Source organism: Cryptomeria japonica, chromosome 6, assembly GCF_030272615.1.
Source record: "Cryptomeria japonica chromosome 6, Sugi_1.0, whole genome shotgun sequence".
NCBI classification, from domain to species: Eukaryota; Viridiplantae; Streptophyta; class Pinopsida; order Cupressales; family Cupressaceae; genus Cryptomeria; species Cryptomeria japonica.
The window spans coordinates 610,655,644-610,669,516 of record NC_081410.1 but is presented as its reverse complement, the minus strand read 5'-3'; the positions used below and the strand labels follow the sequence as shown (position 1 = coordinate 610,669,516).

The following is a 13,873-nucleotide window of genomic DNA, read 5'->3' as shown; positions in this document are numbered from 1 at the left end:
TCTAGAGCAAAAAATTAACTTAATGGTTCTTTTCACATAATCTATTGGGTTAGGTTAATAAATTTTAATTTATATAATGAAGTGAATATATTGTATTAAGTTATCATTAAATTATTTTATCTCGGCCTGACCATCTTGGTCATGTTAGCAGTCCCTTGGAGATGATTTTACGTTCCAAATTGTGTACCTTAATTTAGTTTATTATTGAAAATGATTATTTGAAGTGTTGTGTAATGTTTTAATAAAAAAAATTTGTAGGTGAGTTTATGTTTGTCATATATACCGCTTGGGAATAAGTGGGCATTACAATTGGATCCATAAGACAACAATCTATAAGACAAAAACATTTCCCACAAGCTTGTCTATCACAAATTTGTGGGTCCATTTTCAAGACAAATCATGTTCAAGAAATAAATAAATCTTTCAAAGTATCAAATGGTAATTATGACTATATATGCATACCATAATGCATAGTCAAACATCATGATGTCAATATAAAATATCAATGACAAATTATATTAGTGTAAATAGAAAAGAAATTATCAATAAGTAAGATATCAGTATCAAAAGAAAGTCACATACAAGACACATAGACATGAGCCATTACAAATTTTTATAATATTTATTTCATGATTCTTTATAACACCTAAATTATAAACATACATCAAACATGGTAACAAATTTAGTTAGTACTATTTACAAAACTTCTAACATAATGTTTTAATACAAATTCTTTGGTAATCTTGGTGTGGGGATTGCATGCAATTCTATAGCCTTCTTCAATACTATTCCAAAAGTGTCACTTATGTCTATTTTCTCATGATTCATCCCTATTGGAAGGGTGCAATTGAATGAATGGATTAAGGAAGCAATAGTAAAATGAACCATTTGATGAGCCAAAAGAAGTCCTAAACATATTTTTCTTCCAGCTCCAAATGGTATCAGCTCAAAATCTTGTCCCTTATACTTCATCTTACTAAACTGACCATTAAAAAATCTCTTTGGCATAAATTCTAAAGGGTCCTTCCAATTTTTAAGATCTCTTCCAATTTCCCACACATTCACAATCACCATGGTGTGCTTGGGTATCATATACCCCGCCACCTCACATGAGTTGTCTGCTCTATGAGGCAATGCTAATGCTAAAGGAAGTGTTGGATGTAGTCGAAACACTTCTTTCAATATAGCTTGGATATAAGGTAGATGTTCTATATCAGATTCTTCCACTTTTTCGATTGATACCAATTATATCTTCTAATTCCTTTTGTGCTCGTTTCATTACATAAGGATTGGCAATGAGTTCCACCATAGCCCATTCTATTGTTGTTGTAGTATCACTACCAGCCGACAAGAGTTCCTAAATGATCATAACGAAATGACTCATCAATAATAATAAAAATATATTTCTAGATAAAACATGAGTCAAAATAGGCGTTGAACAAGACTCACCAAGAGTAAAGCCCTGATATTCACCAGAGTGAAATCATGGGCAGTCAAATCGAGCAGAATGTCGAGAAAGTCTTTTTCCTTGGGAAGACCTACCCCTTGCCTCCTGGCCTCCAGCCGATCTTGTATGAATACATCTAAGTAGTCATGTAGTCGCTTATGATAGACTGTCAGACCACGGCTCACGTCCTGAGGGCCCAGAAACTTCAGAAACGGATAAAAGTCGACCATGTTGGGTTTTCCGGCCAACTTCCCCATTTCACTATAAGTGTTCCTCAATTCTGCAGACTCTGGATAGTTAGGATCGAACAAGTTCTTACTGAAGATGGCGTTGCTCATGAGATTGAGACCCTCGTAGAACACCAGCTGTGCAATATTCAAACTCTTCCCCTTCTTCACGAAGACCATTCGAATTGTCTGAGAGATTTGATCTCTTCTGAGATGTTGCAGGGCTTGGAGTCTGGTGGGAATGAAGAGTTCTGTGGTGGCAATTCGCCTCAACTTCCGCCAGTAATCTCCATACTGAGCAAAAGCAATTGAAGATTCGTGGTGAGAAAGAACCTTTGCTGCTTCTATCAGAATCCGTCCTGCAAAATTCTGGTCGAGGGTTTTGAAGATCTCCTTTGCCATTTCAGAGGACGAAACCACAACTGCAGTATTCATGCCGAGAGAAAGAGTCATGAGTGGCCCATATTTCTGAGAAAGAACCCACAAAGATTCATTGGGTTTTTTCCCAGCTGGAGAAGGTTTCCCACGATGGGCCAGCTAGGAGGTCCAGGAGGAAGATTTTCTCTTCTTTTCTTCTTTCTTCTGCCGATTAGATCTAATAAGAAATACGCCACCACACTGCTTAGGAGCACAGAAAGCCAAATCAGGCCTTGTTCTTCCATTGAATGAATTTCAGATCTGCTTGGAAAGCAATGATTTCGTCTCCTTATATGGATTTCAGATCTCCTCAGAATCTGTCAAAAGACGTCATTTTCCCTTTTAAATATTGTATATTTGAAAAGCATCTTCGTAAAATGATTTCGTTGATACCAAGCACAGCGTTCATGGAATCTGACAAAAATGTTCTCTTGTCCTCCTCACTGGCAAGAAGCGTTGAATCCATTTATATATATACAAACATATTTGGTAACGACCATTGTCATTTGTATATACTATAACGCATATAAAACTAGTGACAGCTATGCATTTGATTTGTGATTAACAATATAATTCGATACACTCCAGAAAAGTGCCTTTTAGCAGATATTATTGCTTTGGGCTCTTGTTCTTTGCCGGCCCGGCTTGACGGGCATACTCCAAGTGCTTAGGTGGCCGGACCTGTTAACTTTTCTTTCCCCGTTGTACATTTCCCAATTTGAGGGATTCCGTTTCTGTACGATTTCCGTTCTTCCGTTTTTGTTTCGTTTGCCCTTCTATATACCGTAGCGGTTTTTTTTAATCCTATAATTAATATACTGATTAAATGAGTAAAATAGCACTCATTGAATAGCTTCTCTAAGGAATTAACGGCCTCAAAAACAAAACGCTTTCTGTAAAGTAGAAGCTTTTTTTACAGTTTACCATTAGAATTCTGTATTACTAGCAATTGTATCTTGGTGTGTTAATTGAAAGGTCAATTAGAGAAAATTTTGGTTTATGAGGTTAATTGGTAGGTCATTGAATTGTGATTAAAAATATAATTTGATACACTAAAGAAAATTGTCTTTTAGGAGACATTATTGCTTTGGGCTGTTTTTCTTTGCCTCTATTCAATTGAAAAAATAAAGGAGAGAGAGGTAGAGATAAAGAGATAGATAGGGGAATAGGGAGGGAATAATGGAGGGAGAGATGGGAGAAATAGAGAGGAGGGTAAGATAAAGAGAGGGATTGGACCAAAGAGAGAGAGAGAGTGGGGGGTATTGATATAGATAGATAGAGAGGGACAATGAGAGAGATATATAGACTAGCTAGAGAGAGATAGAGATGAAATATATAAAAAAGACATATTTTGCAAGAGATATGGAGTGAATGAGAGAGAGAGAGAAAGAGAGGCAAGAGTGAGATAAAGGAGCTACCAAAGACAAGTAATAGAGAGAAAGATTTAGACTTTAGAGAGAGAGAGAGAGAGTATATACATTAGAGAGAGCAGAAGTAGAGAGATATAAAAAGAGGGAGTCATGGGGAGATAGGGAAAGATAAGATAGAAAGAGAGAGAGAAGGGATATATAGGGATGGAAAGGATCTAGAGAGTAGAGATAATTTGTTAAATATAAAGGGGATAAGAAAGAGGGAGAGATGGAAGGAGAGAAAAAGGGGGAGAGGGATAAATAGAGATAGAAAGAGTGTGGTAATTAGAGAGGGGGAGATGGAGGGATAGAAAGATAAAGATATAGGAAGTGATATATGGAGAGGTAGATAGGGATATAGAGTGAGAGAGATAGTGAGATAGAATAGAGATAGGGAGGGAGAAATGGGGTAGAGTGTGTGTCTGTGTGAGTGAGAGAGATATAGATATAAAGATAGGGAGGGAGAAAGGGGGAATGTGTGTGTGAGTACAAGAGATATAGAGATAGATATAAAGAGGGAGAAAGATATACAAATATAGAGAGAGGGGGGAGAGGGGGAGAGAGAGGGAGAGATAGATAGAGTGGGAAGGATAGAAGGGGAAAAGAGAGAGATATAGGGAGAGGTAAGGAGATATAGATAAGTGAGAGAGATGGGGATGGAGATAATATTCAAATAACATGCTAATATCAACTTTAATCCCCAAGGACACATGCTATCATTAAATTATTGGCATGAAATAAGTAATAAAAAATTAGTTGCTCTTTTTTGCTCTCTCACTTTAAACATTTAATTTAGGTGTTAAGTTGAAATTTATTTTATTATATAAATTAGAATAAAATTCAAATATTATTATTTTATAATAATAATTTTTTAATAAGACAAAATGTATAAATTCTAATATCTTTTAATTATTATTTGTAATTCCGTAAAAAACCACAAACAATTAAAATGTATTTTCAACTTAATAAAATAATTAATCATTAAAAGAGGAAGTGGAAGAATTAGAATAAATATTAAAAAATAGAATATCTAATAAAAGAAGATGATATTAAAAGATATTCTTATCAAAAGAAAATAGTAATAAATGAATTTACAAAGATACTGGGAAGAATTGTGCTCTAGAGAGGAGGAGTATTGGAGACAAAAATCAAGGGAGCTATGGCTAAAAGATGGGGATAAAAATACTAAGTTCTTTTAGGCATTTGCAAAGATTAAGCAAGCTACATCTACTATCTTTTTTATAAATGCCTCTTCTTCGGGGATAAAACTAACTAATGAACAAGAAATTAGGGAAGAGGGTGAACTCTTCTTTAAAAACCTTCTTGCTCCTTCTCCTCCTTTTGTTCTTGAGGAGTCCAGTGTCAAGGTATTGCTAGATTCCATCCCTTGTCCAATTTCACAGTGTGATAATGATTATCTGATGTAGCCATTCTCTCTTGCTGAACTTCAAGAGGTGGTAGTTTCGATGGCTCCTGCCAAGTCTCCAGGTCCTGATGATTTCACCATGCTATTCTTTCAAAAGCGTTGGGATGTTTTAAGTTTTGATCTTTTAATGGCTTTGGAAGAGTCAAGACAAAAAGATTTTATATTGAAGAACTTCAATTTAACTCATCTTGCTCTTATCCCCAAATCCAACAACCCTCAATATTTTGCAGACTTTAGGCCTATCTCCTTGTGTAATACAGTTTATAAGATCTTCACAAAAGCTATTTATCTCCGGTTAAAATCCTTGATACCTAAAGTAATATCTCCTCAACAAGGAGGTTTTGTTCTTGGTAGGGAAACATTGGAAGGTTCGCTTGTGGCCCATGAATCTTTGCACTTAATTAAATCTTCACAGCCCCCTTCTTTTATAGCTAAATTAGACATGTTGAAAGCATATGATAAAGTATGTTGGTCTTTTCTTTTGAGAGTGCTTAAAAAGTTTGGCTTTTCAGAAAAGTGGTGCACAAATGGATAAAAAATTATCTCTCTGGTGCACATTTCTTAGTTATTATTAATGGTAATCCTTTTGATTTTTTTTGAGCCACTCAAGGAGTTTGACAAGGTGACCCACTATCACCTTTTCTCTTCATTATTATGGAAGAAGCTTTTAGCAAATTGGTCAATAAACAACTGACTTTGGGTCTTTGGAAGGGGGTATGCATCCCTAATACTTCAATTTTCATCACCCACACCTTATTGGCAGATGATACAATTCTATTTGGTTGTTCCAACATTCAAGAAACAAGGAATATTAAGAAAATGTTGGACATATATACTTCCAGATTTGGGCAAAAAATCAGTGCTTAGAAATCTAAACTATTCATAATTAATACTTATGAAATGGTGTCTAACAATATTATCCATACATTGGCCTTTCTAGTGGATTCTCTTCCATCTTTGTAATTGGGCATCCCTTTCTTTATGGGATTAGGGAAACCCTCTTTTTGGAATTATGTGATAGACAAATTAAAAATAAGAATTTCTGTGTGGAAAGCTAGATGGTTATCTCTGTCAGGCAGATTAAAAATAAGAATTTCTGTGTGGAAAGCTAGATGGTTATCTCTGTCAGGCAGAATCCTTCTTGTCAAAACTATTTTGGCTACAATCCCAAACTACTACATTTCAGTCCTTCAAGCCCTGAAATCTATTGTTTCGCATATCGAGAAAATTATTTGGAATTTTATTTGGAAGGTAATCTTTTAGAAGATAAAAAGATCTTGCTTGTGTCTCTCAAAAAAATGACTACAAGTAAATCTTCAGGCAGGGTTGGTCTACACGATCTTTCAAAAAGGAACAAGGCCTTTGGGGGAAAGTTAGTTTAAAATATTTATGTAAAACCACATGCTTTGTGGTGTAAAATTATGCAAGCAAAGTATTTAGATACTCCTACCCCATCACGTATATTTACTATCCTTGATCCTCCATCAGGCTCTGCAATGTGGAACTTCATGATGGCTTCTAGGAATGTGATTTCTAGATATTTATCTTGGCAAGTACATAATGGCAAAGATGTCAACTTCTGGCATAATTCATGGAGTGGTCTCCCACCTCTTAATCTTGAGAAATCTCTAGTAAATGCAATCCCCATTTTTATTACTCAATGGGGATCTTACCTTTTTGATTAGATAGATAATCTTGAGAAGCCTTCAAATCATGTCATTTGGAAGAATCCAGCTTCACTCCCAATCTCCCTGGCTCAAAAGGTAAAATTCTCTTTGATTCTCAAGAACCACATTTTTTTAACCTCTAATGATTTGGAAAAATTGATATGGTGCCCTATGAAGAATGGAAAGTACTCTATCAAGGAAGGGTATAAGGAAATTCATCATATGTCGGTTCAATCCTATTCACAAAGAGCTTATGACTTTTATTGGAACAACAATATTCTTTCTAAGGAAGGAATGTTTACTTGGCTCGCTCTACACAAGAGAATAATTACCAGTGAGAGACTTGATAAATTGCATATTGCACCTCTATTTGCTTGTGTACTTTGTGGTGAGCATAATGAAACGTTAGATCATCTCCTCCTCCAATGTGATTTTGCTCATTATTGTTGGATGTTTGTACTTTCTAAACTTTCCTTTAGCATCCCTCTTCCAAATAATGTATGAGATTTGTTCCAGTCCTGGCCAGTCTTATATTCATCCTCTCTTTTTGCATGCTTTTGGAAAGTGATCCCATTCACAGTATTATGGTCACTTTGGTGGGAAAGAAATACGCGTATTTTTAGAAAACAGACATCTCCTCTTTCTGATGTTTTCAATTACATTGAAAAATCAATATCAGATTTGGTTAATGCTCATGTTTCAAATCAGTTTAATCCAAGTAGGGAATTTACTTCATGGGATGGTCAAGTGATTAATTTCTAGAAGGGCATCTCTATTCCCGTATCACCTTGCTTTCTGAGAGTGAGGATTAGTAAAATTGATGGAAATAAAGTGAAATGGTGTCCTCCGAATTCAACACATTTTAAATTGAATTTTGATGGCTCCTCTAAAGAGAACCCAGGTGATGTAGGAGTGGGAGTATGCATTAGGGACGACACAGGGTGTGTTTTTGCTTTGAAGTCTATTTCCATTCCACCGAGTACCAACAACTACATAGAGGCATATGCTTTGCTTGAAGGCATTCTACTAGTTAAAAAATTGAACATCTCTTATATTCACATCGAAGGCGACTCAACCATTATTATCAATGCTTGCATAAAGAGAAATATTGACAATTGACAGATAAGATACTTACTTGAACAAGCATGGGCACTTATTGATACATTTGTAAATTTTACTATTTCACATGTGTATAGAGAAGGAAACCGGGTTGCAGATCATTTGGCAAATATGGGAAGTTCCAAGGTAGAACTTAATATGATGGGTCCGAATTGTGATCTTGATTCTTTTCCAATCCTTAGGAAAATAATTTTGGAGGACATGGGTACAGGATAATATTGCACATGGTTATGAAGTTGTTTTCATAATGATAAAAAGTTGGTATGTGAGGTATTATAATTGTAGGTTTTTGTGGATGTGTAGTATCTGAATGATGTGAATGGATGTTGATTTGGGGAACTATGAAGTGAGGCAGATTGTGGACTGCTATGTAAATGTGTACAACTTTAATGATGTTTTGGTTTGGACTTCATCTTGGTCAAAATAATCCAGGAAGCATTGGATACTTGGAGATGACTTGCGGCATTTGGTATTTTGGACATTATGAGATATATTGTACTTTTATGGCATATTAGGGATTTAAGTTTCACAACCTTTCTATGTAATATCAAGCAAGGATCAGAGTTTTTCTTTCTGATTCTTTTCTCCGAGAGCTCTTTGAATCAACTTATGTTAAGAAATATATAAATAAAATATATTAAGTGGCACTGCCACCATTTCAAAAAAAAAAAAAAATTTAAAATATAATTATTTTATCATAATTAAAATTTTAATAAGAAAAATAATTGTAGATTGAATTAGCTATAATAATTTTTAATTATTATAAAAGGACATAAATAATTAAATTAATTTTAAACTTAACGAAAAAAGAAAAAGAAAAGAAGAAGAAAAATAAGAATTAAATAAAGCTGATTCTTTCTTTTTCAATATTTTTTCTTTTACTTTTTAGAAACTTAAAAAAGATAGCGTATTCTAATAAAATAATTAATATTAAGAGATATTTTCACTAAAAGTAGATAATAATAAAATATAGTTTTGTAATGCATATTTTTTTCTATTAAATAATATGAAAATGCATATTTTTATGCCAAAAGCATTCCTATATGAATTGAACCACCTACTTATTGAATTCAATGGTTAAAAATTGAGGAGAAGAATGCAAGACTATCTTCTCAATTTTCAACCATTGATTTCAATAAGTAGGTGGTTCACTTCATATAGGGAATGACTTTGGCATAAATATTATAATATAATACCCATTTATAATGAAAAAAAATATTTTTCTTAAAAGTATAATCCTAATTTAATTTAAAAATTTATATAAATATAATTGTAATAATAAAATATCTTCAGACATGTAGTGTCACGGTTAAAACACTTCGTTGGTGAAGCGGCCACCAAGGTTCAAACCCTTGCTGGGCCATTGTGCTCTCAGGCCTTGTGTCTTCACTGGGCCATTGTGCTCGTGGGTTTGAACAAGTGAAGTTTGGGAATGAGGTCCCTCGGTTGTGGCCTCACCGGTTCATAGCTCGGGGTCAAAAGTGTTTCATGCGGAGCCAGAGGGCGTGTTATGCCAGCATTGTCAGTCACGTTAAAAAGTTTAGCAGACATTATTTACAAAAAAAAATTGTAATAATAAAATTAATCTCAAATTAAATTATTAATTTGTACTATAATATTATATTATTTTATATTTTATGTAATATTAATTATGTCGAAAGGCATATTAATACTCACATAATGGATTGATAGATATGCGTGATTAAAAATCCCTTATGATAAAATTGATACCCATCATATTGTATGACACCTATCATAATTACAATTAGTTTTACTATTACTTAAATAAAAATAATTTAAATCACTTAAAATAACCTAAATTAAAATAAATGCATGAAAAAGAAAAAATATTATTTTTTATTTATTTTCCCCTCTCAACTACCACTCTTTAACTATTAATCAATTATATTTATCTCCATCATACTAATAGTTAACTTAGTCAAAATAATATTACAATAATAATATAAATATATGATAATATAATAATAATATTTAGTCTTAATAGATTTTTTTTGCTTTGGTGAAGAGTTTAATAGAAATATAAAAATATAAAAATATAGAAATATCTTTTTATTTTTTTAATATTGATTATAGAGAAAAAATCAAGAGTACATATCTGAGAGTATCACTGATTGAATGACCTCAAAAAATCATGCTAACATATCAGATTGTTTGTATGTTGATCCCACTGGATTCCCAACTAAGAAGGACTGACTAATAATATATATATGACTCAATACATAAACATGCACAACATGTAGAATGACTATCTATTTACATCCATGAGACCCATTCCATGAGGCCTTCCATCCAGACCAACCTCTGACCATCTCTCATCCTAACTGAGTATATCATTTGCTAGCAAATCAGGCTTTATTGCCCCCGATTTCCTCCAAAAGGGTGTGCAGGGCACTGACAAAAGGAGTACCCTCAATGTTAAGTCTATGCCACATGTATCCACAAGAGAGCTCATGAACGAAGATCCTAGCATGGCCGTCATTCAAAAACCTCTGGAATTTCTCCTTGTTCAGCCTGATCACTAAATCCACTGTGAAGAGACAAAGTAGTGTGTGAGTCTATGAAAAAACTTAGTAAGGACCCTCTCTTTACTTTGAAACCTTTCTTCATTTCCTATTTTCCATATTTACCAAAGAATTTTGCAAGATAACAGATTCCAAAATAAATTGCTTTTTTTAATGCTTTTAATATAGTAATATCTTAATAAAAATATAATATTGATTACAATATCATAATATAATAATAAATTAATATTAATTATAATATAATAAGATAATTATTTTTTAAGTGGAATAATAAACAAATATGATATCTTTTGGTGTACTTTACCTATATTTCTTTAAAGATATGTATACTATTTATAATCTATTGTAATAAGATAACTATTAATAATTATAAAAGTGAAAATAAACATTTTTTGCATAACTTAATAAAAAATATTTAAATTTATGATTAAAAGTGTCATGCCCACTTTTTAACCAAGTGAACATGACACAACACTAAAATTTTTTTTTAACTTTGAACAAAAACAATATAATATCTCAATGGATATGCAATTCCCAAAATGTACACACTTAATAAATGCAATTAAACATAAATGAGTTACACCATAGTTTACTATTTTTTTACAAATTTCTTTTTAACCACAACAAAATACATTGTACACCTTGAGCAACAGTAGCAAATAACACATTACCATTTCAAATAGGATTAATTGATAAACATTAACTTAATGCTTTCTTTAGTTCCTAACACAATATACCTCCTTCTTACCTAAGTTCCTCTTGCATTCCTTCATGATGCGATTGCTCGACCTCCTATACCTGCACCTGGAAGATGTCTATTTGTCTAGATATTCAAACACAAGATCAGAAGGAAGTTAGATACATGATTATCATGAATCGTTACTTTGACTGGATCAATTTACAACCATTACTGACTAATTTGCATAGATGAATAGAGTATGCATAAGATTGCAAAGGAGTGGCGAGATGAATCAAAAATTAGATGACCTAGTGTCTCGGGGGCTCATCACAGATGACCTTGTTAGGGTTTCAAGCAGATCTGAAACAATTATGAACTAACAATTATATGCAGATCTAAATACAAAAGATAAAGGAATAAAATAGGACACAGATAACACAGAGATTTAACGTGGTTCACCCAGAATGGGTTACGTCCACCATACACAGTCGTCCTATCTTTCTTATTATCCAGCAAAAACATTACATAAACCTCACTATGCCTTAAGCATCCCAACTACTTATAACATGCATTTTTAGGGCAAAAGACAAAGTCGGCCTTTTTAGGGTTTTATTACAATGTCGGTTTTCATCAACAAAAAACGTCCAAAATTTTTTTTCTCAGGGGTTGCCGCCCTCGAAACCCCGTAGCGGACTACCGCCCGCTTTCTCGGGGCCTAGCCCGACCTCAGACCCTAGTGAGAATATGTGCTGAGTGTACAGTACTTTGTTGATTAGTCGCCACATATCAACAGGCCTTGCCTACGTGAAGGTGCAAAGACCTCGTAGTTCGTAAAACAATTTAAAACCCATCTAATAAGATGGTATAAGAGTGGGTATGCAACCCTTTCTAGGGTCTAGTTCCCTAGACAGTTTTCTCGTCGGCTACCACTAGGGATAGATATAAGAAACCACCCCTCGGGCAAAAGTGTAAAATCTTGGTGAATCAGACATTATTTTTCGGGGAAATTTTCATATTGATGGTGAAAGTTTTTTTCAAAATAGGGAAAAAAAATATTTTGTATTGGCGAATTTTTTCTAGGGTATGAAAATTCCATAAATTTCTAGCGAATAATACCTTGTTCTATGGGGAAAATATATATTGTAGGAGGTGAACAATTTTTGTTTAAAGGAACAAATATATAATTGTATGAGCGAAAAGTTTTACTCTGAAGGAAAAATTATTTAAATGTATTGGCCCAATTTTTATCCATCGCTTGAAAATTATTTAATTTGTTTTGGCTAATATTTTGTTATTTATGAAAAAATATATAATTTATTGGCGATTTCATGAATTCATTGCCGTTAATAGACAAGGCACATCACATCACATCAGTACATCACATTGAGTCTGGATTCTACATGATGTATCAATAAGTGCAGCCTCTTTGACACGTGAAGGGTGACACATACCTAAAATCCATCAATGATTTTAAATCGTTCGATGATTGTAGATCAATGGCTGAAGTTTTATTTGGGCTCAATTTTTTGAAGAGAACGTAGCTCACCAGAAGGTGCCCGGAATGGAATTGGATTCAATAGACATGTATCAAATGTCACGATCGATAATTTTAGTCATTTAATATATATCTAGTCACTAGCTGCAATCCACTCTGCCCCCACGACTTCCAATGTTGTACTTGCCAACTTGGTACTAGTTTATAGCTGTTTCCAATTTCTCACACTAGTGCATTTATGGGAAAGATTTGCAGAGATACGAAAGATTTAAATAATTTAAAAGGAATAAATATAGTTAGAGAAGTAATTATTACAATCAAGAGCTTCAACTATTTAGATACAATCTCTGCTTCTTTCATCTTCAATTAGCCTTTGCCACTTGGTAGATAAATCATCGAAGCTCATGGTATTTAAATCCTACCTCTAGTTTAGGTCTATAGGCTCAGGTTGTTTAATTTGGTAATCTAATTTCTCAAGATGGACACTTCGATCTACTTGATAAGCATTTCTGCAAAGGACCACAAGGCCTTTCTGGGCTCTGTTAGAGACCCAACCCTCCAATCAGTCTGCAAGGAGGTTGGGTCGTTCACCAATGAGGTTGTGCAGATGGTGTTCGACAGAGACTTTTTGCGAAACAAAAATAGATATCATGTTAACAAGAATATTACATCCCGGTTCTTGGCATCTCTTATGGACCTAGGAGGAGACAAGTTGGATATGTTGATGCTATTAAGGAAGGTGTTTAAGAAAAACTTCCTTAGAGACGATGTTATTGTTGTCTTCCTTGTAGAAGTAGGGGTGGGGATTCCTTGGGCGAGTGAATTAACCAAGCTTCTCCTCCCTGACCAAACAGTGCCAGTGGCCAGGCAACCTTTTCTTCTGAACTTGAATGTGGAGCAGTTGACGCGTCACAATAAATGGGGGCGGATTGGCAGGGACTTTCTCTAGAAATAGTTGCCCCTGGATGGCTTTCTAAACTACAGGTGGCTTGAAGAATTCTCTCAAATAATACTATTTGAAGAATTCTACATGGAAGGAGGGCCAAATTCTTAGGGTAAACCATCCACTACCTATGCCCTAGCTTGGGATCAGATCATCCATCAAGCTGAGTTTGCCTATAATGATAGTGTGAATAGGTCAACCGGTAAAAGCCCTTTTGAGATTGTGTATGGCCTTCATCCTAGAGGTGTTTTAGAGCTCAAAGATGTTGGAAAGATGGGACAACAGAGTGGAAATGCTATGAACATGGCTCAATCCATGCAAGAGATTCATGAGAAGGTTAGGACAACCCTACTAGACACCTCTCAAAGGATCAAAGAAAAAGTAGATGAGAAAAGAAAAGATATACAATTTGTTGTTGGGGACTTGATCATGGTTCACTTGAACAAAGAAAGACTTCAGAAAAGGTGTCTATATTAAACTTCAGATGAGGAGGATTTGACC

The 13,873-nt window shown here is 34.2% G+C and overlaps 1 protein-coding gene across 1 annotated transcript; it reads right to left on the bottom strand.

Annotated features, from left to right (window-relative positions):
- Positions 1 to 1,213: 1,213 nt before the first annotated feature.
- On the bottom strand, positions 1,214 to 2,127 carry LOC131037715 (7-ethoxycoumarin O-deethylase-like). The gene is made up of 2 exons (XM_057969899.2): positions 1,450 to 2,127; positions 1,214 to 1,357 (listed from the first exon to the last, which is right to left on the bottom strand). The coding sequence occupies exons 1-2, from the start codon at positions 2,125 to 2,127 to the stop codon at positions 1,214 to 1,216; spliced, it is 822 nt and encodes a 273-aa protein (XP_057825882.2).
- Between the last annotated feature and the right edge of the window lie 11,746 nt (positions 2,128 to 13,873).

Excerpts from the sequence above, each read along its gene's own strand:
- LOC131037715 (XM_057969899.2), bottom strand. The coding sequence starts at position 2,127 with ATGACTCTTTCTCTCGGCATGAATACTGCAGTTGTGGTTTCGTCCTCT. Across the intron at positions 1,358-1,449 it reads ATATCAGGGCTTTACTCTTG|GAACTCTTGTCGGCTGGTAG; the intron begins GTGAGTCTTGTT and ends ATGATCATTTAG.